Source organism: Dendrobium catenatum, unplaced genomic scaffold, assembly GCF_001605985.2.
Source record: "Dendrobium catenatum unplaced genomic scaffold, ASM160598v2 fragScaff_scaffold_716, whole genome shotgun sequence".
Taxonomy (NCBI): Eukaryota; Viridiplantae; Streptophyta; class Magnoliopsida; order Asparagales; family Orchidaceae; genus Dendrobium; species Dendrobium catenatum.
In genome coordinates this window covers 1008009-1033921 of record NW_021319178.1, presented here as the reverse complement: position 1 = coordinate 1033921, position 25913 = coordinate 1008009, and the positions used below count along the sequence as shown (strand labels likewise).

Sequence of the window (25913 nt, the reverse complement as noted above, 5' to 3'; positions counted from 1 at the left end):
GCGCGGCCGCGCCGACTCGGCCGCCACGTGCCAGCGCCGACGCAGCCCGCGCTGTCCCGCTCGCGTCACGCCGTCGTCGCTCAGCGTCCCCCGCCGTCCGCCGCCGTCGTTTGGCGCCGACACCCAAACCGGGTCGGGTCGTGTCAACCCGGCAACCCCGCCGGTCGGGTCCGGGTTCAGTTTTTCGACCTGTTTGTCTACCCGAGTCAGGTAGGGTTGACCCGTTTGAACCGGGTCAGTTCCGGGTTCGACCCGAACCCGACCCGTAGACCGAAATTGACACCCCTAATTCAGCAAGAAAGTGCTCAATGGCTTCTTCTCATGCAATTCTCATTCATGAATATGTTGTAGGGCAACGTTCCAATTTAATTTCTCTCTATCTTCATCTTTAGCTATGTCAACGATCATTATTGAGATAACTTTTTCATCTTCGTGATATTATACGTTTACATTATTAACTCTAAATCTTGAATGACCTTAAACATGATATTACGAGCTTAAACATTTCTTGAAATATATATTCTGAACTTAATCCAAATATGTTCGGCTAATGATTGAACATTGTTCTAAGCTTAATTTTATTTGTGAAACCATGGTTCTTGAGAGCTTTGTCACTTTCCGACAACAGTCCTCCAATCTCCATTGCCCAACTAGGATCACTCTTAAGCACATTCACCATTTGTTAATGATCCCACAGACCTCTGTCGCCGACAACTATCCTTCTGTGAACATCCTTCGTGTCACGCCCACAAGATCTAACTGGTGAAAGAATGTCATCTATTTCTCAAACAATTTACCAGAGCTATCTAAAACCTTCAATTTAAAACGGTCTATCAAACATCTTATAAATTTAAAACATCAATATACAAGTCGATTCATATCTTAAAATGTCAGTACAATACTCAGGAACTACACTACAATCATCAGTACTGAAATCTATCCTGAGTACAAAAGATCAAAATCATCAAAGACAAAAACCTGAAGATCCGGATCAATTCCTATCTTTTTGCTCCTTGCCCTGACCTGAAAATATCAACCACATATAATGAGCTTTACAAAGCCACCGAGGTCACCTAATACCTATAACTGGAATCAAAGCACGGCGATGAATACAATATGCATGTCAGTCAATCAAATCAATATCAGTCAAATGGTCAATGAGTCTATGCAATACGGAATCCATAGTCAAGAAACAAGTCAATGCAAGCAGCAGGCAAATCGATAAATCAAGCTCAATCAATCCACGTCAATCTCGAAGAAATCCGTACACAGAAGAAAATCAGTCAATTCGTCAATCAGTCAATCCGTCCTCAAATCAGTCATCAAATCAAAATCAAATCTATACTATCAAGTCGATAAAAATCAATCGGAAAAGCAATACGATATCTATCAATAACTCAAATGTAGCAATCATACTATACAGAATCAATAGTATCAATGAGTCTATACAAAATCTATATCCATTCTATCAATATCATGTCAATAATCAATAATCATATTATCCATGCTCAATGATCAATCAATGAAATTAATGAATCCGTATGAAACAGTAAATTCGATCAAATCAATAAAGCAGATATCGATAAAACAATAAATCTGTACGTCAATACAGTAAACATGCATTTCAATACAATAATACTGAACAAGTACAATCAACTGGCTATTGTTGCTTGTTGTAGAATCCATATTGCTGTTGTAGATATCCATACGTTGGTTTCAATAAAAAGAGTCGTCACTCTATTGCCGTCCGTCCGCCCGTCGGCATATCTATAACCCCTTATGACTCTCAATCGTTATAATCAATAATCATGTTTTAAAGGAAAGACTGTCGGCCCACCATCCTGTACAGGGTCAATTCAATCTCCACCAACGTTCAACCAGGTTCTACTTGCTGTTCCAGTATCAATAGTCAATTCAATAATCATTCAAGATCAATCAATAATCAATCAATAATCCATATTAAAGCAATCTAGACAATCATATCAAATAGTCATGCACATATCAATTCAATCTATCAATTTCAGATAAAATCAGAAATCGTAGCGAAAATCGGGCAGAGTAAACGGCAAAGTCTTCAACATTTACACAAAAATCCTGCAAAAAAGCACAAATTCCAAAATTTCTACAATTACAGTAGAATATCCACGACTCAGTACAAGACTATTGTTCTATAGAGATCCAAATCAAATCACGTCCTGATATTTTTCTATTCAATTAAAATTCGTGAGAATCATTCCGACCGGTAAATATCTTCGTAGGAAATACTCAAATCGTGTACAATAGTCATATCTATAACATACCAAAATGTTGTGCGGTGAAAGTTGTGTCAATACCAAATCAGATCAAAAGTTCGACTACAAAAACACAAAACAGTGCACAATCGATTCAAACTCAATATCTCTGAAAACAAAGAAAGGATTCAGAGTCCTTACCACGAGATCTTCAACTTTTCCCAACAACAGTTCGGACGAATAAGCGCTCTGCGGCCTCCGAAACCAGAATTTCCTTTCCTTCACTTTTCCTCTCTTTCTCTCTCTTCAAAATATCTGATTTTTAAAAATTGATTTTCTCTCCTCCTCAAAATGAGTCTGCTTTTTTTATCATTAGGCTGATTCGGCCCGGCGATCGCCAAGAATCGTCCTGGGTACGATCAGACCAAAATACTTCGATCCTGCGACGGTTCTCAGGGCGGTCCTCGGGACGATCCAGAAAACATCCGCTTTTCAAATACACTGATCGGCCTGGACGATCCAACTATCGCTCCGGCCGATGCCTAGGAGGAAAATCCAATATAGAGAGGAACAGTAAGAGGAACGAGGTCTCACACTTCGCTTGATCACGGTCCATCAACCTCTATCACTAGCTAACTTACGGTCCCTCCTAGGCCTACGCCAGCTCACCATACTATGGTACCTTCATCTCAATTGTCTGACATGATTCCCTAAACCTCTGTCGTTATGGAATATGGTTCTTCAACCAAACAAATAAATCAATTTTCTCTTAAAGAACAACTCTCATGTATATGATTCCTTCTAACAAGTCATGTGATTTGCTTGTATTTGTATATTTGCTAAATTGAGCCAATACTTTCCCTCGAGGAAGGGCAACATTTATAATCAACAACAAGCATTATGAGAATCATTTGAATTAGGCAAAAGCCTCGTGCTTTTTTTCATTATCAGGATTTTCAGCCCACGTAAAAATTTCAATGTCTTCTCATGATTGTTCGCACCTCCCTCCCTTATTTGTGTGCATGCTGGATACCGCACAAAGCTAGTATATATTAAACTCTATATATCTCTACCTCTTGTGAAATGTTCATGCATGCAAACATGTAAATTATTGTGTCTCTTTTAACTTTTTTTTTTTTCGTATTTATGCACTATACTTTTATTTTTATATCATAGTCAAAACATTAGATGCTCTTGCTCTTATTTTTGTGTGTGTGTGTGTGTGTTCTCTATATATATATAATATTATATATATTATATATATATATATATTATATATATATAATATATATATATATATATATATTGACTCAATCCGACCAAAAAATTTTGGGTTCGAGGGGCAAACCACCGTTTAACAAATAGCCAGGTCAGGTTAAACCTCCAAGACTGAATGAAAAACCGTTTGACTTGCTTTGTCAACTCGTCCTGGCTCGCTCACTCATGCACTCCCTCTCCATCACCCGCTTGTTTCGCACTCGCCTGCCGCCTTGCCCTCGCTCGCGTCGCACTTAAACTCAAACAGAGTCGGCGAATCGGGTCATGTCGATAGCGACGGTTGGATCGGACGAATTAAGAGCAGGCCAATTTTGGGATTAACTTGAACTCCACCCACAAAATATTTTTTTCGGGCCGAGGTCGGGCGCGGGCACGCGGTAGGCAGCGCGCGGCGGGCAGAGGCGGGATTCAAAATTTTTTGAATTAAACGGGTTGCCGGGTACCCGCCGGGTCAACCCGAACCCGACCCGTTTTTTTAACGGGTCGATTTCTGGAACCCGAACCCGACCCATTTTGAAATCGGGTCGGGTTCAACCCGGATTTTCCGGGTAGGGTCCGGGTCGGGTTTTCGTGTCGTGTCAAATATTGACACCCCTAGCTTGAATGACAGATTATATATTATCATAGCACCGTATTTTAGTGTGAACAAAAGTTTTGGGCTTATTTCTTTTTTAGTTTTTTTAAAGCATTATGAAGCTTATAAACTCAAATCTCTCTCTCTCTCTATCTATGGTGAGCGTTCAAATTCAAAATAAAATTCATATAAAACTTTAATGTTTAATACAGTTAATTTAAATTTACATAAATTTACATACGATTATTATTTTCTTATATATAAAAATTTTTAAAAAGAAATCGTTTGTTAATTGAAAAATAAATAAATTAATCTCGCATAAACATGATTTGATTTATTTTCTGAATAAAATTAAAAAGTATACATTAAAACAAAATTTAGATATTTTAATATCAATGAAAGCTTGAAATAATTAAAATTTATAAATAATTTTAATTAATAATTTCTCTCACTTTATCTTATTATTAAAATCTCATAGTGATTTTTTATTATTCAAACTAAATCTCAAAAATGAAATCTCTCTAAAATCAGAACAAAATAATCTACATTAATTTTTACTCAACTTTAAATAAGATCGTTCTTTAAAAGCCATGTAGGGAAATATTCCATAAATAAATAAATAAATAAATAAATAAATAAATAAATATATATATATATATTCGTTTCGTGGAATTACTTTCTTGCGTCTATTGCAAGAGATGGCATATCCTCACCGCCCGATCTCAGCTTTGCTGAACCATTTTCTGGCAGAAAAAATGTTCCTGCGGAACAACTGATTCACGGGTCGTATGTTTCGGGTTTTGGAGACCTTTCTTTGGAAATTTCCTTTCTTTGCCCTTTTTCTTGCAGATCTCATTTGCTGTCAAATCTTTCTAAACAGGTCCGATCAACGAAGAGAATTTCTTGGTAAGCTTATTTTGATCTTTTGTTTGATTTCAGTTGGTATTTTTTTTCTGCTCAATTTTTTGTGAACCGGCTTTTGATCTGCACACTTTTACTGGATTCGAAGCCTGTTGTTCTTTGCTTTGGATTTTTCTGACATATAGGGTTTAATGCGATATGTTCTGATTTTTGTGAAATTGAAGGTTCCATTGTTGGTTGTTGCATTAGAAATTTGGAATGGATGCGCGGGTTATGTTGATCATATGCTGTGTGAAGCTTTCTGCTTAGATTCACTCCTGGGCAGTTGATTTCTTGTAGTTCTTGTGATTTTTATATGGTATACTTTTTATTCTTTTAATTTTTTTTGTGATTTGTGAAAAAAAAATGCAAAAGCCTTCCAAGTTGATAGATGGAGTTATGAGCATTGGAATTTTTTTGCCCTGCGTACCGCCCTTCCCATGGCAACTGCCTTTTTGATATGACAAGGAAATGGTCTCATTGACGTCAATTTTAGTGCTGTTTAGAGGGTTTTGATATGTCTAGTGATCTAGAAATTATTGATTCATTTATTTTTTTTTTCTAATATTGTAAATCAATGAAGATATATTAGAACTTTGACAAAGCAAGGCATGTTTGTCTTTCAGCAAAATGCCTGGGCCAGACGGTTATATACCACCTCCATATATTCCCCTGCACCAGTCAGAATCTGAAGCTGATGGTTTTTCTGAGACGGAAGAAACCTCTCCTCCTCAAGCTGTTGCTCGTGATCCCTCTCAATGGTCTTCCGGCATCTGTGCTTGTTGTGACGATATGCAGAGCTGTATGCTACTTTATGCCCTGTGATCCCTTGATTTTGAGAAGAAAAAAGAATAGAAGGTGCAATTTGTTTATATCATAATCCAAAAACATGTATTCTTGTTCACATTTCTTATGTTTTCAGTCATTGTGACTGAAAGACATACCCCTTCACCAGGACACCACCCATATTTTTATTTAGATATGACTGGACTAATCATCTAATTAATGGTTGAATTCCAAAATATAAGACTCCAGCAAATTTTTCTGTCAAAACCCCTTTATACACACAGGAGCACAATGAAGGAAAAGAAAAATGAAGCAAGAACTATTGCATTTGGATTTTGTTCAGAAACTAGCTATGCACCCTTTTGGTTTATTCACGTTCTTATCCAGTGTTTTTATCCAACCGCTTCATCTGGGTCATGTGCCTAGTTTGTTTTTTCTTGTGGGAGGATGGGATGGCTTGTTTGTTCCATTTTCACACCTAAAAGGCAAGGTACTAGACGTTATGGCTTTCTAATTCACATCATCTATTGAAGTTTGTGTTTGATATATTGTTTGATGTTACCATTGTTAATGACAACTTTAGTTGCATTTCCTTCTTAATGGTTTAAACAACTATTTCATTGTTTTCCTATGCTAAACATTATAAGGACTATGATTGTGATGTACTACACATGAATAGTTAGATTGATCTATGACAATTCTAAGAAGGGTAGAGTATGAAATAGTTTCATTTGAGGTAGTTTGGGGGTAGTAACTATTGAAGAGAAGGTTAAAAACTTGATTTTTTGTGTTTTGAGCATTTATAATTGAGAGGAGAAGATGCAGCAAGAACTTCATGTAAAATTATTGCAAAAGAAATAGGTAAGGGGCAGGCCAAACATAAAATATCCGAAAGTAGTGAAAAATTGTATGCTCAGGCAAGTGTTTACACTACATAAAGTAGTTTAATGGAATGAATAGCAAAGAAGGATTCATGAATCTAGTCTAATATAAATGGCACAATGATGAGTAGAAAGGATTTAGTTCGAGTGAAGTGCATTAAGGAGGAAGATCAAAATGTGCTTTTATTCGGAGAGGATATTCAACAAAGGTGGATGAGATATTTTGCTAAATTTTTCAATGAGTATTATGAGAATACGATTGACTTAGTGATCTTAGCACCCTAAATGAAAATAAAGATTTCTTTTATTGACGTATTAGTAAAATTGAAGTTATAGAGGCTTTAAATAAAATGAAGTGTGGAAAAGCTGTTGGACCTAATGATATTCTAATAGAGATGTAGAATTGCTTAGGAGATGAAGGAATTTCTTAGCTTACTAAATTTTTTAATATTATTTTGGAGGCGAAAAAGTTGACAGATGAGTACAGGATGAGTGTGTTGATTCCTATTTTTTTAAGAAAAAAGGTAATGCACACGATTGTGCGAATTATTGAGGAATTAATTTAATGTGTCATACTTTAAAACTATGAGAGAGAGTTATGGAGGATAGGTTGTTACATGATACTAATGTTTCTCAAAATTAATTTCGATTTATGTCGGGTATGTCTACTATGGAAGCTATACATTTATTGAGAGGTTTGATGGAGAAGTATAGAGAGAATAAAGAGGATTTACATATGATATTTGTTGATTTAGAGAAAGCATATAATAAAGCTTCTAGAGAAGTGCTATGGAGAGTTATAGAAAAGAAAGGGGTTAATAATGCTTATATTCAAGTTATTAAGGATATGTATGCCGAAGCTATTGTGTTCAAAGACAAGTGGTTTGACCAAGTATTTTCCTACTTCAGTTGGATTACATCAAGGATCAATCTTAAGCCCATATCTTTTTGCTTTAGTCATGGATGTTCTCACTAAACATTTGTAAGAGATTGTATTCTGGTGTATGCTTTTTGCTAATAATATTCTTCTTGTTGATAAGACAAGAGAGGGAGTTGAAGGTAAATTTGAATTATGGAGGTCAACCTTAGAGTTTAAATATTTTTGTTTGAGTAGATCTAAAACAAATATATGGAGTGTAATTTTAATTGTAAAGATCTAGTTTCTTTTTTTTTTTTTTTTTTTTTTTTTTTTTTTTTTTTGGGGGGGGGGGGGGGGGGGGGGGGGGGGAGTTGTGACTTTGGGTGATCAAGTCATTAATAAGAGTACACATTTTAGTATTTTACATATCTTGGGTCTATTGTTCAGAGTGATGGTGAAATAAATGGGGATATTATTAGTAGAATTCAAGTTTGATGGTTGAAGTGGAGAAACCCCCCCTCAAACTTAAGAGAAAATTCTATAAGGTGGTGGTGAGACTTGCAATGCTTTATGGTGCATAATGTTGGCCATTAAAAGAGAAGCATAATATTAAGTTAAGTGTTGCAGAGATGAGTATGCTTGGGTGGATGAGTGGTTTTACTCTTAGAGACAGGATACAAAACAAGCATATACGTGAAAAGGTTGGAGTAGCTCTAGTGAAAGATAAGATTAGAGAGTTACCTTAGATGGTTTAGTCACATAAAACAGAAGCCTTCTGATGACCCAGTTAGGAGAGTAGATGTATTAGCTCTGGCTTAGGTTAGGAAAGGTAGAGATAAATTTAAAAAGGCTTGGTTAGAAAATATTAGAAATGACCTTTCTTTATTAGATTTAAATGAGAATTTGACTCTTAATAGGACACAATGGATAAAAACGATTCAAGTAGTCGACGCCACGTAGTGGGATAAAGGCTTGTTGTTGTTGTTGTTGTAATGATGATTATCATGATGATGAAACTGTATCATTGCTTTTTTTTACACAATATTTCTGTCTTCAATAAACATATGAAGTTTTGGTATGGGTGTAAGTTTAACACGATACCTTGCATGCAGCTTGTGTTTAAGAATTTAGTGTCTATGTATCATTATTAATTTATTGATGAATATGTTAGCAGTAATCAAAAGCTCCCTTGTGTTAAGTTTGTTTTGTGAAACTAAAAGGCCAATAAAACTGATTCAAAGAGCCGTTGTGGATGAGGAAAAGCTAGTTTCTTGAAATATGCTTGAAATTTATTCTTGCTTCATTGCCCTCATGTTTTTGAAGGCATCTTAAAGGATTGCAATACCAATCTTTCTTAGAAAAGAAGGAGAACTGGCTTAGTGATGTTGGATATATGATGATTTCCGGATCTAAGAATAGCATCTAGACGTATATCCCTCATCTTGCCAGTCAAAAGATGTCAAATCTGTTATATTCTTTATTTTTGCATCTCCGAACTCTTGATCTTGGACATGCTCATCATGTTGTTATCCACTGCATGTAAACATGAGGATAATTATGAATGGTGAGTTGCAGTTTACTATTCATGAAGATGATTTGCTTGTTTTTACTATTGTAGCGCAGATGTTAAATTTGAGCCTTATCCTTTCCTGTGTGGCTGAACTCAATCTGTTACCAAAGTAAAATAAAATAAAAGAGAGGCAAAAGTGATGAAATAGCAGGAGGAAATGAATATGATGACCTGATACGATGGGAAATGGAGAAAAGTGATCTACTTAGTCTGAATTAACCCTACTTTTTTCTGTTAAATTCATTTAGTGTGAAATTAATTGTTTTAGGTTGCATAAAGAGTACAGTTTATGTTCAATAAAAGACCATGCACCTTGTTACATCCGCTTACATTTTTTTTCTTATAATGCCTTGCTACTTTTTAATAGGTATTATAGGCACTATCTGTCCTTGTTTCCTATTCGGGAAAAATGCAGAATTTTTAGGGTCTGGAACATTGGCTGGATCATGCATGACACATTTCATTTTATGGGGCCTGGTTAATAGCCTTTGTTGTCTGTTCAGCGGAGGCATTCTAGCATTTTTTCCAGGAGCTATGGTTGCTTGTTATGCTTGTGGATATCGGAAAGCGCTTAGGGCAAAATATACGCTGCAGGTATGCTCACGCCTTTTGGAATGAAAATCAGCGTGAAAGCGTTTTTAGCATTTACATAGAAAACCGTAATTTATAAGATGTCATAATTGTTCTACCAGATTCTTACATCTTAGATTCTTCTTCGATTCATAACATCAAGAACAAGTGGGCTTATAAAAGTTCCAGATAATGTTGCATTCTCACCACATTGATGAATTATGTGCAGATATTGTTAGCAACTCTGTTAGTCAGATTTAATATAGATTGTCTTTCGCTCAATTCCATAAACTTCACAAATGCTTCTTGACCATAAAACGGGGCTGCCAATCTGTCCAAAGAAGTCAAACTTTTATGTTTCCTGGAGTTTGAGGTTCTTAATTGATTATATATTCACAGTCTTAAATACTACTAATTATAACAAGAATTCACTTCTTTTGATACGAACTAAAATTATGAGAAACTTTTGCCAAATAATAATTTAACAACCGATCTATTTTGTACTTTAATATTATCTATATTTATATGAGTGCGCAATTTTCTATTAGATATATTTTTTTTTAATTTCCAAATTTCTGTGCATTATTTCTACTAAAATAGTATTACATTGTCATTTGAGTTGAATTATTTCATATTATTTTGCATTCATCGAAAGCATCAAATAGTGGTTACCATTAAGAGCTTGTGACATTTTCGGTATCTCATTGTAGATTTGAATAAACGTGCGTAATATTTCTAGTAAAGGTCAATAAAACCTCTTATAAAGCCGTATCTGATGTACACTAACTTAAGAATATTGTATGGTCAAATTTGATTTTGTTGAAGAAATTATAATTTCATGAATATTCTTGAAGGATATATATTTAATGCAAAAATACATTTATCTTATAAATATGATTTTGCATGTGATTCTTTGTTAAATATGAATGTTCGCTAGAATCTATATTAGAACATTAAGCAGAAGTTACAACTTAAATCTAAAAGTGGACTTGATGTCATATATGAATCCAAACCTCAAATAGAATATGAATTTATTCTTGGCTATGAAACCAATCAACTTATGCATTTTAAAGTTGATAATCAATTGAAACAATTTGACACTTTAAATTGATTTTAATTTTATATTGGCTATTGGTTTCTTGATTTGCTAGTTCATAAAAAATATAATAGAGAAAATCATATCGCATTTACATGCATAAAAAGATTTATTGTAGATAAGTGTCTTCGAATACTATAGGGTAAATTGTTACTTATCTAGTTAAAATCGAAATTGCATAATTCATCATGGAAAAAGCATTTGTGTTAGTTTTCCTTAAAAAGGTTAATCTATGTGATAGACTTGCCATATCTATGTGGATTATATACTATCGGAATTTTTTTGTGTGGAACTAAATAGAAATCAATTTTAGGTTTTTTCTTCATCATCACCTCTTCTTGAAATTATTTATAGTATCTTTATAAGAAAATATATAAATATTTTAGCATTTCTCACTTGAATTATATTGTATCACATCATTCATTAGTCATATAATGATTTGCATGAACATATTTAAAAGAAACTTATCGTTGACCATGACACTTATAAGTTTATTGAAGATTTGAATTGGAGATCTATGAATTTAAATCAAGTGATAAGAAATTTGTTGCTGAAAGAATAAAATCATACAGTCATATGATGAATTTAGACAAATGCTTTAAAGTTAAAAATCATACAGTCTTAGCCTATTTTTTAATGCATATGATTTGACTTTAATCATGAGCCATCTATTGATGTCTTCTATTATTCTCTTTTTCATCTCTTCTTTTGGGATACACATCCAATACATTATATGTAATTCTCATATTCTTATACTAATCTTAGTTTTGAAGCTATTATTGGAAATGAAATATTCACTATTGATGGTAGATATCAAAAATACCTTATAAAGTGGGCTGATAAGTCTACATGTGGTAAATTGTTGATTTTGCCACATGAAGAACAACAATTTACTCATTTTCTTTACAAATTTTAATTAATTACCAAAATAAAAAATCAACCCATATGCTTATACAAGGAGATGACTTACCTCGTAATTAATAGTCACACTTGTACCATATTCAAAGAATCTTTTTCAACTTGTATTCACGAGATTGAAAATAAAAATAAAAATAAATTTTATTCAAATCAAATTTGTGGCCAAGCCCACGTAGTGGGATAAAGGCTTGATATTGTTGTTGTTGTAGTATTCAAATCAAAGTTTTGAATTACATGTCTCAAACTATTATTTATTGACTTCTCATAACCTAGATTATCAAATAACATTGGCACATGATTGGTCTTACTTTAAGGTTAAAGCAATCCCCATTTTTATTTTGAAGTCTCTAAATTATCCAATTAAAACTTACAAATCAAAATGCACCCAATTAAAATTTGAAGCCTTCCAATCAAGCGAACAACAATACACATAAAATAAACACATTCCATCTCCAATGCAAGTCTCCACACAAATCTTCCTTTTAAAATAAACCCATTCCATCTCCAATGCAAGTCTCCACACAAATCTTCCTTTTAAAACAATCAAAAGATAAGAATTATGAGCATCAACCTGTCTCCAAGTGCCCAACCCCCGCAAATAGAACTTGCCAATCAAACCACATTCTTTTTTATTTTTTTAATTTAATGAATAATGTCAATGACCAGCACTCAAAGGGGAAATAAAACTACAACCATTGCATAAATCTACCCAGTTTGAAAATGACTCCAACAATTTGAACAAACCACACAATCTTTTTGTAAAAATTAATCTAAACTAAATTAAAATCATATCAACAAAATAAACTGACATAAGCTAAGAAATAAATTAAAACCTTTCTCAGCTAATACAACTTTTCTTGACCATCATCATTGGCATATCCTCAAAACATAAATAACCCAAATAAAATGCAACAATTAATGAAGAAAAAAATCATGACAAAATTGATGCTTCATGTGATTCTACTGGTGAGAGTAAAGACGAAGATTTCCATCAAACCTATCCAATTTGGACAAAATTGACTCACACAAATTTAGCACTTGATGCTTGATAATCAAACAATTATGAACATTGTTTTTTAGACTCTTGTCGAGCATCCCAGAAATTATTATAGCCAGGCCGGCCCAGGTTTATCCCACTAATGAATAAGGTGTCTCTAGAAGCCACCATTAACAGTAGATGCAATCTCATCATTTAGAATGATTTTTGGAATAAGTTGTACAAAAGTTAGAGGATTGGATGTGGAATTACTTGGAAGAGATGGAAAGGCAGTAGAATTCAATAAATTAGTATTAGGCATTAGTTCCAATGTGTTGCAAATGTATTTTACTAGAATTTCTTGAAAGTTTAATTTATTTTACTAGAATTCAAGAACTGTGTTATATTTCTTGAAAATTTTAATTTATAGATATTAGTTCCAATGTATTGCATACTTTTAAATGGTGCATTCAACTTTCTAAAGGTTCCCAATGTAAGTCTTTTTTGATATAGATGCACAATGACATTCCGTCTAGATGTAGATGCATCATAACCTTATCAACAGTCTTAAATTTCATACTCATCTTGTTCACATCAATAAAAATTTTGTATTTATTATAACTTGTAGCCAATGTTTCTTATGTATATCATGCATATGTCGTGCAAAATTATGTAAATGCGCTAGATTTTGATTCCATACAAGATCTATAGGATTCCTATGTTGATTCCTTATAAACTTTTCAAATGGATTAATGCCTATAAACCTACTGATGGATAAATTGTATGCAAAATTAGTCATATAGCATCAAATCCAACCTAGATGCAGTCTTTTATCTGACAATGCAACAAATCTCTTAAGCTTATATTCCAGTTTGATTATCAATTTGTGGATGATAAATATTTGAAATTTAAGTGGTATATTTTTTTCTAAAGAGTATTTTTGAAAAGACTCAATTTTACATCTTGATTAGAAATTATGTTTTTAGTAAACCATGTAATTTAAACAATTCGGTAAAATACAATTTAATAATATGAAATGCATAAATAGTTTTTTGATATGGTATGAAATGCGTCGATTAAAAAAAATGGTCTACCACTAAAATTGAATCATGCTTTTATGGAACTTATGAAGGTGTATAAAATCTTGTGTTCTGTTTTCATCTTTTAGCTGATTGATTTTAAATTGTGAAATAATTCATTCTTCATTTTTTCAGACTTGGTTAGAAAGATCTATCCCTAGTTATTCTAGTTGTTTTATCTCTCCTAAAATGATTAGCTGTAATCCCAACATGTAATTCTAAAATCAAGAAATTCCTCAATGATGAATCAAGAAATACAAGGACGAGTACTCTTAATTAAATAGCCATTCTTAATAAGTAGTCTCAATTGAGCAAAGATAAGTCATTATTTAAGTTATGCTAAATTCATTGTAATCTTTACATGTAACATTACTACTCTTTCATATCATCAAACATTGTTTGTTATTCAAATAAATTATTTACATCTGACAACCAATCAGTAAAAGCTTTAGATTCAATCTTATCATTATAGATAGACTGTTCGATTTAAACTGTTTTGATTATATCATTATCTACATCAAAATTTTAACATCTATGATCTACATAAGCATAATTATTAAAGATCTTGATTTGTCTATAAATTGATTATCTCGTTTCATACTAGAGTTAACGTGTAGATTAATTGGTTCATCATTGTGATTGGATTCTACTTTAGATTTACTTGCATGAACTTGCTCGATTTTCTTATCAACTATTGTTTTTACTAAATTGATGGCATCACAAATTTGATTTTTCTTGTTTAATAGTTTAGACAATTAATTTTGAAAATAGTTAAAATTCATCAAGTCCACAGTATGTGAAGTTGTTTTGATAATTAAGGTTGCTTTTTAAGCGAGATTATGGCCAAACCTAACACTTAAACATGGATTTGATGCACGATGAGTTAAGATTAGGGTTTCTTAATGCAAGTAATATGATGCATAGTATATTTTCATGAAAAGAAAAATTGTGGATTCATATGTCACAAGTTATAAATAATCCAATGACTTTTTTTTTTAAAATAAGAACAAGCAGTAATATAGGCCATTAGTTCAATTGGTAATGAAATGATCATAAATAATTGAAATGTTTAACTACAAATTTGAATCGTATAATAAAACCCTTGTAATAAAGACTAAAAAAATAAATTGAGGTGGACAAATTACCTAAAGAATCATATAATAAATTTTTTTTTTTTAGAAGGGCAATTGCCCCCGGACTCAAAGGGTTCCAACCCTGGAGATGACTTCCCCTTAACCAAAGTCAGGATTACTAAATTAGCCAATCACATATTATGTATAAGAAATAGAGAAGGAAAGAAAGTAATCTAAATAAGAAAAAAATAGTTCTCATGCCATTTTAAGGTGTTGACTTCTCCAAGTTCAGGCAGTCACACTTGTACTCACAAAATATCCAACTTGCACTGACAAGATTGAAACTGGAAAGATAATAGTTATTCAAGCTAAAAGTTACGAATTACATTCCTTAGATGACTATAAATTCTTTATAAATTTGGCTAGTTGATAAGGTGGGTAAATGATTAGTTTCAACTTAACTTTAAATTAATTCTGAAATTTTCAAAACATCCTATAGAACTTCTAAATTAGTGGAAATCCACCCAAGTTAAATTACAAAATTTGTAACAAATCGATATGTAATAAACGTGAAATGAACCCATCTCAGCTCCAACGTAGGTCTTCGCACATAATGCCTTCTAAAACAACCAAAGATAACTCCAAAGAACTTCGCCCCATCTCCAGACGCCCAACCACTGTCAGTCACGCCATCTTCTTCCAATTTTTATTTTATTTTTTAATTTAATGAATAATCTTTAAGACTGCCTGGAGAGTTGATAAAGGCAAGAACCACCATCATTGTTTTTTGGGACTGCTTAATGGTAGCCAGGGATTAAGAAATGGAATTCTGTGATTTAAACAGTGAGTTCGATGCAAACTGATAGATAATAAGTACCAAAACAGAGAAATCCATGCAGAATTTCAGAATTGCACATGGATTGTGGCATCCGATACTAAAATAATTGTTCATCTGTTAACGCAAAATATTTTAATTTTCAGGAGGCTCCCTGTGGAGATTTAACAACTCACCTGTTCTGCCATCCCTGTGCCCTTTGCCAGGAGTACCGGGAAATCCGGGAGAGGTCGACTGGCTCAGCTCCTCCTCTCATATGGACTGATATGAATGCTCCCACAATCCAAGCAATGCATCCCACAGAAAAATGAATGAATTGTGATTGTGATTTACAGACTACCATTGTTGTCTGTACTGTAGCTTTACAGGAGGGAACTTCTTCTTCAATATTCTGCATTGGTGATGCTGGGGATTGAAGCTTAATGCATTTCTTATTATTTCATGGCCACCAATTGACAAAGAAGCATTTAGTACAGAAACATATTCTATTTCTTTTGCAAAAACACAGTATTTTTCTACAGAGTGTTAGCTTCTGTATTTTGTAACAAGTGATAGGATGGAAATCAGATGATATTTGAAATTGACTTTTGTGAATATCATGTTAAGATTTGTGGAGCCTGTTGTTTATTGAGAATTAGGGGGGTTTTCATACAAAATCAATATTATATTTGTGCTTAATGACTTTTTTGAAGTTATATGAATATATGTATGTATACATATTTGTGCTTATATATTTTTATATTTACATATATTGAATTATTCAGTTTTGAGCTAAATCAAATTAATTTTAAAAGTAGTCGTTGTCAAAATATCATATCGATTAAAGTCAGAATAAGTTTCTGATAGTGTAGAAATTATTCTGTGCGGACATTGGATTGTTTGGGTGTGAATTAGAGCTCGCTGCTTTTTTGGTACACCGCGAATACAGTCGTGATACATATCAAAGGGATGAGGTGACGCGCTCTGATTTGCCTATGGATGATGTCTGTATCTGCACTAAATAATTTCACCTAATAGTGATAGAGAGGAGTGTTCAAAAGTAAGATTTTAAGTCCAATTTTCTTAGTTTTCATAATTTTTATGTTTGTAGATTCAATTTAGTTTGTGATTAAATTAACTTTTTATTATAAAATATAAAATTTTAATGTAAATAAATGAATTATTTAACTAGGGTTTAACTTAGAAAACGTATGAAATATAATAAATTATTAATGATAGAATTGCGCGGAATTTTGATGTAAGAACTGAGAGTTTTAAGTGTCAAATTTTAGCTAAAATTCTTAATTTTTGAATAAAATTTCATCAGTACTCTCAAAATTAGATGAAATCGAATTTATTCTTGAATTTTGAATTAATTTTAACTGATTTAAAAAAATATATATCAAAACTAATCAAAGCTATCAAAACATAAAATTAGGCAAAAGCCTATAATCTTTCAAATATAATCTGTTATTATTATTTTTTTTGAACTTCCAAAATTATGATCATTCATTTAATACTAACATTTAAGAAATATCAAATCAATTCATTTATCATCAAAGCAAGAAAGCGTAGATATCAATTATCAAATCTTAATTAGTTAGCCTATCATGCAAAAAAAAAAAGTCTCTGATTAAATAAGTTGTTTGAATTAAATATGATATTTGAAAAAAACTTTCTATTAATATGAGCTTCTATTCTCTCTCTTATTCTATCTTTCTTTTATTTTAAGAAATATTCTATTAATATGAGCTTCTATTCTCTCTCTACCTCTATCTTTTTTTTTTTTTAAAGAAATATGTGCTCGCCATTTAAACTCACATGGGACGTTTTACAGACGGCCTTGCATATTGTCCCAAGCAGTGCAATTTTTAGAGCCCACCTCCCCTCTTAGCCAGTAGCATTTCATGAAAAGTAGTAAGCCTATTAAGTATTAACATCCTCCCAGCAGAAACCGAGAAGGAGAAGGAAGGAGGAGGAAACGAAGGCATTAGAGTTCTGTTTTCCGCTTGAGCTCTTTCTCCATCCGGCTCCCGAGACGACGAAGGCAGGAAACTATAGCCATCTTTCAGCCTAATCAAGATCTTCATCTTCTACAGCCGCTTGCACAGGTGAAATTTCGTCTCTCTCCAAATTTCTACTCCGCTCAAGAGCCCTTAGGTTTGCTGCAGAGAACTAGAAATAGGTTAGTTTGTGTGTTATTAGATGAACCTATAGGCTAGGGAGCTTTCAATTTTCCTCAAAACCCGAGACCAGTCCAAATTAGAAGCTTTAGGACCTCTGAGAACACTGGTCAAATAAAATAAATATAAACTCCAATGTGGATTCAGAGCTCATATATTGCGCTTCTTATGTCTTTTCTTAAGAAAAGTTTCCTAATCCGTATTTAATCCAGTTTTTGATTCATAATAATAACATGTTCTAAACCCAAAAGCATATTAATAGAGACTACATACTAAGAATTGATAAAATTGCACTATTTCATGCCCCATAAACCATACTTGTTTTATTTAGTTTTTTTTTTTTAAACTAAACCTTATTTAAATTTTAATTAACTGCTTAAACAGCCCAAAAAAAGTAAACTAGCCACGGGCGATTTACCCTAATCACTTTATCACTTGTGAAACCTTTTGTTTCCCTTGCCCTAATCACAAAATTGCTCTCCATTCAGTTTCGTCAAATTAATCTGGCAATCTGCTCGTGCTAGATAAAGCGGTATAGAATATTATAATTCTAATATGGATAGTTTGAATCTTGTGGTTAAACTATTCATATTCTTCTTCCTATTTAGGCACTATCATGTAGCATATATGAGGGGGATAGCTGGTGTGAGAACCTTCGTGACCTGCAAGAACACAGAAAACAGAGAAAAGAAATAGAGAAATAGAGAAAGGAAGAACAGGGGAAGAAGAAGGTTGGAGGTAGGAGAAATAGCTTCAGCTTTCCGTATATCATTTTCTACCCGAATACTCCTCCTTTCTACTACATATATCCTCCTCTTCTATTAGAGAAATAACTATGAAAAGAAAATGCTGAGCTGGCCACTAGACTGGCATATAGCAGAAAAGAAACAGAGAATATTCTTAGTACTAAAGATAATTTGGGGAAGTGGAGGTCATAGGTAGTTAGCGGTCAGATGTGATGTTCCGTGGGACCTGGATAACTCACATCAATAGCCTATGCTTCCTCCATTCTCAATTGGACAACAACATAGGGTTCTGAGTGATCATTCCCTGTCTTTGGCTTGAGTCTACGTAGTTTTCATAGACAACACATTCATGACGGCGATCAAAAAGCTGACAGGGGTTGCGACTCGCAACATCCATCTCTGTAAACTAGCAGACCAACAAGTTGAGCTAGTGTGAGTGGTAGACATGTATCTTTGTGAACCAATTGTATGATAGTCCGATGGTGATGATACTACAAAGATAGAGAGCAAGTGACGGCATGATACTACGATGGTCATCTGCGTGTGCCAAGCATCCATGCATTATTGCATAGTCGGGTAAGGAGTGGGATCGTGGGCGGCCGGGCCATGGGTTAGGATTTAATAATAATAATAATGAACTTTGGGGAAAGCCGGACTAGCTTGCGCATGGGCCTCAAATTCCCCCGCTGTAGCTCCACCCATGCCATTAAATGCCTCTTAGTAGCACGCATTCAAAACACATCATAATTTTCTTAAAATTACATTTTACTTTGCTTAGTGTAACAAAAAAAAAAAAATCAATGACAACACCAATTAAAATAAAAGAAGAAGCATATTTCATGCAAAAATGATAACCATCAATCTTCATGTTATTATTATGAATTCGGCTTCAGCTGTTGAGCTCATGGGAGGACATGAAGTTGGAAAATTTGGCTAGAATGAGAATCCAATATTAGGATAATTTGAATTAATAAAGATCCAAATAAAAGATATTGAGAAATTCAACAATGGACATTAGTATTCTGGTCTCACTCCTCATCTATTGGAGTCAAAAGCATCATATTTTTTCCATGAGGGTGATGATATATACATTTGAATTGTTAGATTTTCATAAGGATTTATATTTTTAGAGAACAAATAATTTTGAATGATGTTGCATCCATATCAAAACAAACTTAATAATTTTAAAATTTATTTTAATATAATTTATATTAAGAATCTAATACATTTTTTTTTTTTCAAAATTGGTTGAATAGCATGCCAGTCCCATGTAAACCGTAAAATTTATATTAATGTAAAATTTTTAGTTTTCTATTAACATTAATATAGTTCAAAATCACATGTAATGAATTCAAAAAGTTTTGAAGTAGATTCTGATATATTTTTATATTATTTTTTTTCCTGAGCAAAAACTCCAGTCAGTGGTTATTAGGGACGTGAAACTGCCCATCGAAAAAATATAAATATGAACTTAAAGCAATGTGCATCGAGGAGGACGTTCATCAGGGCTAATTCCATTCAAGAATGCCACGTTTCTGGTGGAACGGTCTAATTCTTCATGTGATATCTAGCAATTGGTTCGGCCAAACAGCCAAATCTTGCGAAATTTCCACGAAAAAAATTGTTCAAAAGGAACTTTTTCGTATCAACACCAAAACCTAAACCACCTGATTGCATTGCATGCGTTGTTTGCCGTTCTTTTTTTCCACAATTACCATGCGTTTCTATTCACCTTTTTCGTCTTCGTCCTCATTCTATTTCTCTTTCTAAAAAATCCTTTCTTGGATCATTTGAGCTACAAATTCCTAGAAAGGCCCGCGGAATTTGTGCTCTTGCCGGGTTAGGTGACATAGGACTGTGTTCGTCGCTGCTCGGACCAACGTGATCATAGATTATCGTCTATACAGGTAAAACTTGGTTCCAATTTGTTCTTCTTAAAATTTATTTTTGGGGCCTATATTGATGAAGGTCTGCGGAATTTGTTTCTAATTCTTTTTCATTTATGTTATGTGGTGTCTTGGAATCTGTTGGTAGTTGGCACGACAGGTCAAATGTTTTACTCACGTGAGTTGTGCCTTCATTTTCCCCTATTTTTTTTACTGCAAGATATTTGATGTTTTGCATCTTTGGGCTTTGGTTGCTCAATTGGGATCTTTTTTAGGTTGGGCACTTCAAGTAGGATTTAGCGTAAATCTTCATTCATGTAAAATTTTTTGTTCGATGAAATCGTCTTACAAAATGAACTATATGATCACGTTCATATCATCAAGATCGTTCAAGTGGGTATGTTCTCGTACAAATCAGACCTCATTTAGTGCATGTTAAAATTTTAAATAAATAGTTGGCTATGCTTAAATTTATATAAATAAGATGTGCTTATAATTAAATAAATATTTGTAAGCACGTATATTTATATGAGCATATAGCTATACATTTATTTATAGAAATATATTATTTATAGCAATTATTTGTTCGCCCAATCTCTATCTGCTAATTAAATAAGTTGTTTGAATTAAATATGATATCTGGAAAAACTTTCCATTAATATGAGCTTCTATTCTCTCTCTACCTCTATCTTTCTTTTATTTTAAGAAATATGTACTCTCCATTTAAACTCACATGGGACGACGGCCTTGCTTATTGTCCCAAGCAGCGCAATTTTTTAGCAGAAACCGAGGAGGAGGAAGCTAAGGCATTAGAGTTCTGTTTTCCGCTTGAGTTCTTTCTCCATCCGGCTCCCGAGACGACGAAGGCAGGAAACTATAGCCCATCCTCCAGCTTGATCAAGATCTTCATCTTCTACAGCCGCTTGCACAGGTGAAATTTCGTCTCTCTCCAAATTTCCACCCCGCTGAAGAGCCCTTAAGTTTGCTGCAGAGGTCATATATTGCATGCGCTTCTTATGCCTTTTCATAAGAAAAAGTTTCATACTTTAAATTCCAACTTATTAAGTTAATCAATAATAACTTAGAGGCGTCTAGGGTTTACCTTTCATCTTCTCTTTTCGTCGTTGCTGTTCGGCTTCGTTGCTTTGCAGGAGGTGTATAGATTGCACGCGTCGCTTCTTCGCCTCCTTCGTTGCTGTTCGACTTCGCTCCTTCGACGACTTTCCCTTCCTGTCGGATCGGAAGTTAGGACATTTTGATCGGAAGCAACAACGGGACCTCGCTGGCTGTGAAGGTAACTTTCTCCCTTCCGCGCGCTTCTTCGGCTAAATCTCGTTAAATCCGCCGAACGGAGGGATTTAGTAAATCTGGGGTTTAAGCCGTAAATCCGTAAATCCAGGATTTACGGTATCCCGGGATTTAACGCGCGCACAAAAACCGTTTGGCTGGATTTAGCGTAAATCCGACTTAAATCCCAGATAAATCCGATACCAAACAGCCCCGAGACCAGTCCAAATTAGAAGCTTTAGGACCTCTGATAACACTGGTCAAATAAAATAAATTTAAATTCCAATGTGGATTCAGAGGTCATATATTGCGCTTCTTATGCTTTTTCATCAGAAAAAGTTTGTTAATCTATATTTAATCCAGCTTTGATTCTTAATCATAACATTTCCTAGACCCAAAATGCATATTAATAGAGACTACACACTAAGAATAGATAAAATTGCACTATTTCATGTCCCATAAATCATACCGATTTTATTTGGTTTTTTTTCAACTGAACCTCATTTAATTTTTAATTAACTGCTTAAATAGCGCAAAAATTTTTTTTTTTAAAACTTGCCACGGGTGACTTACCCTATTCACTTTATCATCCGTCTCGTTTCTCTGGCCCTAAACGCGAATTTGCTATTTGTTCGGCTCCGTCAAATCTGGCGATCTACTAGTGCTCGGTAAAGCGGTATAGGATATTATAATTCTAATATGGATAGTTTGAATTTTGTGGTTAAATTTTTCTTATTCTTCTATCTTTTTAGGCACTATCATTTAATATATATGAGGGGGGTAGCCTATGCTTCCTTCATTCTCAATAGGACAATAATACAGCCGCACAAGAAGTGGGATCATGGGCGGGGCATGGGTTAGGATTTAGAAAAAATAATAATGAACTTTGGGCAAAACTGGACTAGCTTGCGCATGGCCCTCAAATGCCCCCGCTATAGCTCCACCCATGCCATTAAATGCTTCTTTGTAGCACGCATTCAAATTACATAATAATATCTTAAATTACAATTTAATTTGAGAAATTCAACAATGGATATTAGTATTCTGGTTTCACTTCTCATCTATTGGAGTCAAAAGCACCATATATTTTCCAAGAGGGTGATGATACATTTGATTTGTTAGGTGTTCATAAGGATTTATATTTTCAGAAAAAAAAAAAGAATGGCGTTGCATCAATATCAAAACAAATTTAAGAATTTTAAAATTCATTTTAATATAATTTATATTAAGAAATCTACTATTACTGCTTGAATAGCATGTCAGTCCCATGTGAACTGTACCTGTTATATTTTTATATTTAGATCAATTAAGAAAAATTTACACATTATATATACAATATTCGAACTCATTACCTCTTAATTAGTAGTCAAAATTCTCAGCCAAAACGAGTTGCATAACTGCACCTTGTTTCATTGTGGTCTTTTCCAATGGACATGAATTAAATAATTAGCAGGGCTCTTGTGTGTGTATGTGTGTGTGTGTGTGTGTGTGTGTATATATATATATATATGTGTTAAGTATATCATATATTAAACCAAATTAAAAAAAAAAAACTATGCATTCATATGCCAGAATATATTGAAGAGAGAAAGCTGTTATAGATCAATATTGAATGTAACAGCAAATATCAATCAAAACCTTCGGGGGATGAGAGCAATGAGCTGTAAATTTTGTAATTTTTATTAATCTTAAATATAGTTCAAATTCACATAAAATAAATTTAAAAGTTTTGAAGCTAATTCTTAATATTTTTCATTATTTTTTTTTCCTGCAGAAAAACTCCAGTGAGTGTGTGAATAGGAGGTGAAACTGTGCCGCGAAAAAAAATATAAATACGAAATTAAAGCAATGTGCATCGGGAGGAGGACGCCATCAGGGCTAATTCCATTTCAAGAAATGCCACGTTCTAGTGGAATGTCTTATTCATTGCGTGATATCTAGAAATTGGTTCGGCCAAACACCAAATCTTTGCAAGATTTCCGCGAAAAAAATTGTTCAATATGGAACATTTTTATATTCAACACCAAAACCTAAACCACCTGATTTCATTGCATGCGTTGTTTCCTCTCTATTCCATGATTAAGCGAGTTTCTATTACCGTTCCGGCTCTCTCATTATATCTCTCTTTCTTAAAAATTTCTTTCTTGGATGCATTTTGAGCTAAAATCCTGTAGAAATAAGCGCCGCAGAATATGTGTCTTGCCTGTTGTTAAGGTGACGCAGGAATGTGTTCATCGCTGTCGGTATCAACGTGATCAATTAGTATTTCCTTCTATATAGGTAAATTTGGTGTCCAATTTTGTTCTTCTTCTTAAAATTATTTTTGGGGCCTTATATTGATGAAGGACTGCGGAAACTATTTTCTAATTCTTTTTCATTATGTTATGACGTAGGTGTCTTGAAATCTGCTGTTGGTAGTTGGCACGACAGGTCAAATGTTTTACTCACATGAGTTGTGCTTTCATTTACCCCTGTTTTTTTACTGCAAGATGTTTGATGTTTTGCGTCTTTGGGCTTTGGTTGCTCAGTATTTTAATAAGCAACTTTATCAACTGCAAGATGTTTATGTTATGCACTTAGTATTTTAATAAGCAACTTCAAAATATTTTACAATTTTAATAAGCAACTTTGTCATAAATTTTAAAGTAGTTACAATATTTATAATGACATATTTTAATTATAATCAAACAAGAGGTGTAAATGATCTGAGCTAGCTCAAACTCGACTCGGTAATGAGCTCGCAAGCCGAGTTGTGGAGCCTCGAGCTCGTCTATTAAATGAGCTCTAGTTACATTGCTATGTAGTATCTGAGTATGACGACTTCTATGTCGTATAAAATTCTCAAATTAAATCAATTCTCTATAAAATGTGCTCATGCAGATCATCATGATTAATTCCATTTTTATCAAGTAATCGCAGGAGTATTTTAATTTGTATTTTTGAATTTCAGGCTACCAGCACATCTAATAAAAGCAACAATACTTCCACTGAAAGCACCCAATTCATAGAAATTCATGTAATGTCTATCTGTAAGTATAAGAGCAGACATCTGTATTTTTAAATATTGTATTTGCCTTTCATATTCAACACCATAGTATCATTAGCCTCAAATGACTCAAATTTCTTAACAATTTTTTTCCATTGCACTCCTATATTTATATGTCTTGAGCATATATCTGCATGCATGACATGTCAACTCAAATCAGCACAAAATTAACAAATTTGAACTTAGCTCAAAGTTTCATTGAATACATGATCGAATTATTAACTATTGTTTAGAACTTGATCAAAATTGTTATGGCTTTTCTTGAAAACCTATTTTGAGCTTGATATAACTTATTTTGATCTTGATTGAATCATATTATGCTAGAGGTGTCAATATTTGACCCTGCTTGGACTCGACCCAAAAGTTTTGGTTTGCGGTTCGGGTTAACCTGTTTGGCAAACGGGTCGGTTTTGGGTTTGACCCGCACACCCGTGCTAGATCCCCGGCGCCCCGTATCAGCGCTCACTTTCCTACTTTGCGTTCGGGTCAGTGTATTGGATTGGGTCGAACCGAGTTTGGGGCAGGTCCGTCCAAGTTCGAATTTCTGACTCGTTTTCCAAAACATGAGTTCGAGTTTTAAGTCAAGTTGGGTTGGGTCGGTTCAAATAACGATGGGGTCATTTTTGGTTGGTCTCAACCCACCTAAAAACCATTTTGACATCCTATATTCGGTATATGATCGAAGTTTTCTTGACAATTGTTCAGTCCTTATTTTTAAACACAAACATTCATTTTATAATAATTTGTGCAATGTTTTGAAGCTGCTAATCTCATATCTAATACTTTTTTAGGTTGTTTTAGGGTGTAAACTATGACTTCAATCATTAACCTTCATGACAATTGGTTGGCTAGTTGAAGATGAAGACAAAAATATAGCATTGTAACTTTTACATTAGAACTATCATTATAGCGAGATTAGAATAACTAGAGAAGAAAGAAACAAGGAGGCATGAAGATGAGGGGTGTTGATGCATGAAACATGCCTTATATACAAAATTTTTCTTTGAATACAATGGCATTTCGATATGGAACCTTTGGATTATATTTAACTTAGAAATGAAATGTTGGGCATTATTTCTTCTAGTTTTCAGATATTATAGAACTAATAAAACTCAGATTCTCATATTATTGTGTGATGCTCTAATTGAAAAAAAGGAAAT

At 33.6% G+C, this 25913-nt stretch overlaps 2 protein-coding genes across 7 annotated transcripts in view; both read left to right on the top strand.

The window, feature by feature from the left end:
* The first annotated feature begins 4778 nt into the window (after window positions 1–4778).
* Window positions 4779–16313, top strand: LOC110103753 (cell number regulator 5). Of its 3 annotated transcripts, XM_028695998.1 has the most exons (5): window positions 4898–4989; window positions 5169–5302; window positions 5610–5785; window positions 9447–9673; window positions 15773–16313. In XM_028695998.1, the coding sequence occupies exons 3-5, from the start codon at window positions 5614–5616 to the stop codon at window positions 15935–15937; spliced, it is 564 nt and encodes a 187-aa protein (XP_028551831.1). In that variant the 5' UTR covers window positions 4898–4989; window positions 5169–5302; window positions 5610–5613; the 3' UTR covers window positions 15938–16313. The 3 variants fall into 3 exon arrangements, with proteins under 3 accessions (XP_020688232.1, XP_020688231.1, XP_028551831.1); XM_020832572.2 differs by lacking the exon at window positions 5169–5302 and having other exon boundaries at window positions 4862–4989; XM_020832573.2 differs by lacking the exons at window positions 5169–5302; window positions 5610–5785 and having other exon boundaries at window positions 4779–4989.
* A 4693-nt stretch (window positions 16314–21006) lies between these two features.
* Window positions 21007–25913, top strand: part of LOC114579933 — a 28566-nt gene continuing 23659 nt past the window's right edge. For 2 of the 4 annotated variants that reach the window (XM_028695997.1, XM_028695996.1), the window contains exons 1-3: window positions 21007–21351; window positions 21572–21714; window positions 24658–24736. In XM_028695997.1, coding sequence (XP_028551830.1) covers window positions 21131–21351; window positions 21572–21714; window positions 24658–24674 — 381 coding nt within the window. In that variant the 5' untranslated portion in view covers window positions 21007–21130 and the 3' untranslated portion in view covers window positions 24675–24736. The remainder of the gene's footprint in view (window positions 21352–21571; window positions 21715–24657; window positions 24737–25913) is intronic. The other 2 variants (XM_028695994.1, XM_028695995.1) reach the window with 1 other exon arrangement.

Bases quoted from the DNA above. Each gene is read 5' to 3' on its own strand.
- LOC110103753 (XM_020832572.2), top strand. From the start codon at position 5,614: ATGCCTGGGCCAGACGGTTATATACCACCTCCATATATTCCCCTGCAC. The intron at 5,786-9,446 runs GTATGCTACTTT...ACTTTTTAATAG, and splicing joins TTGTGACGATATGCAGAGCT to GTATTATAGGCACTATCTGT. The intron at 9,674-15,772 runs GTATGCTCACGC...TTTAATTTTCAG, and splicing joins GGGCAAAATATACGCTGCAG to GAGGCTCCCTGTGGAGATTT.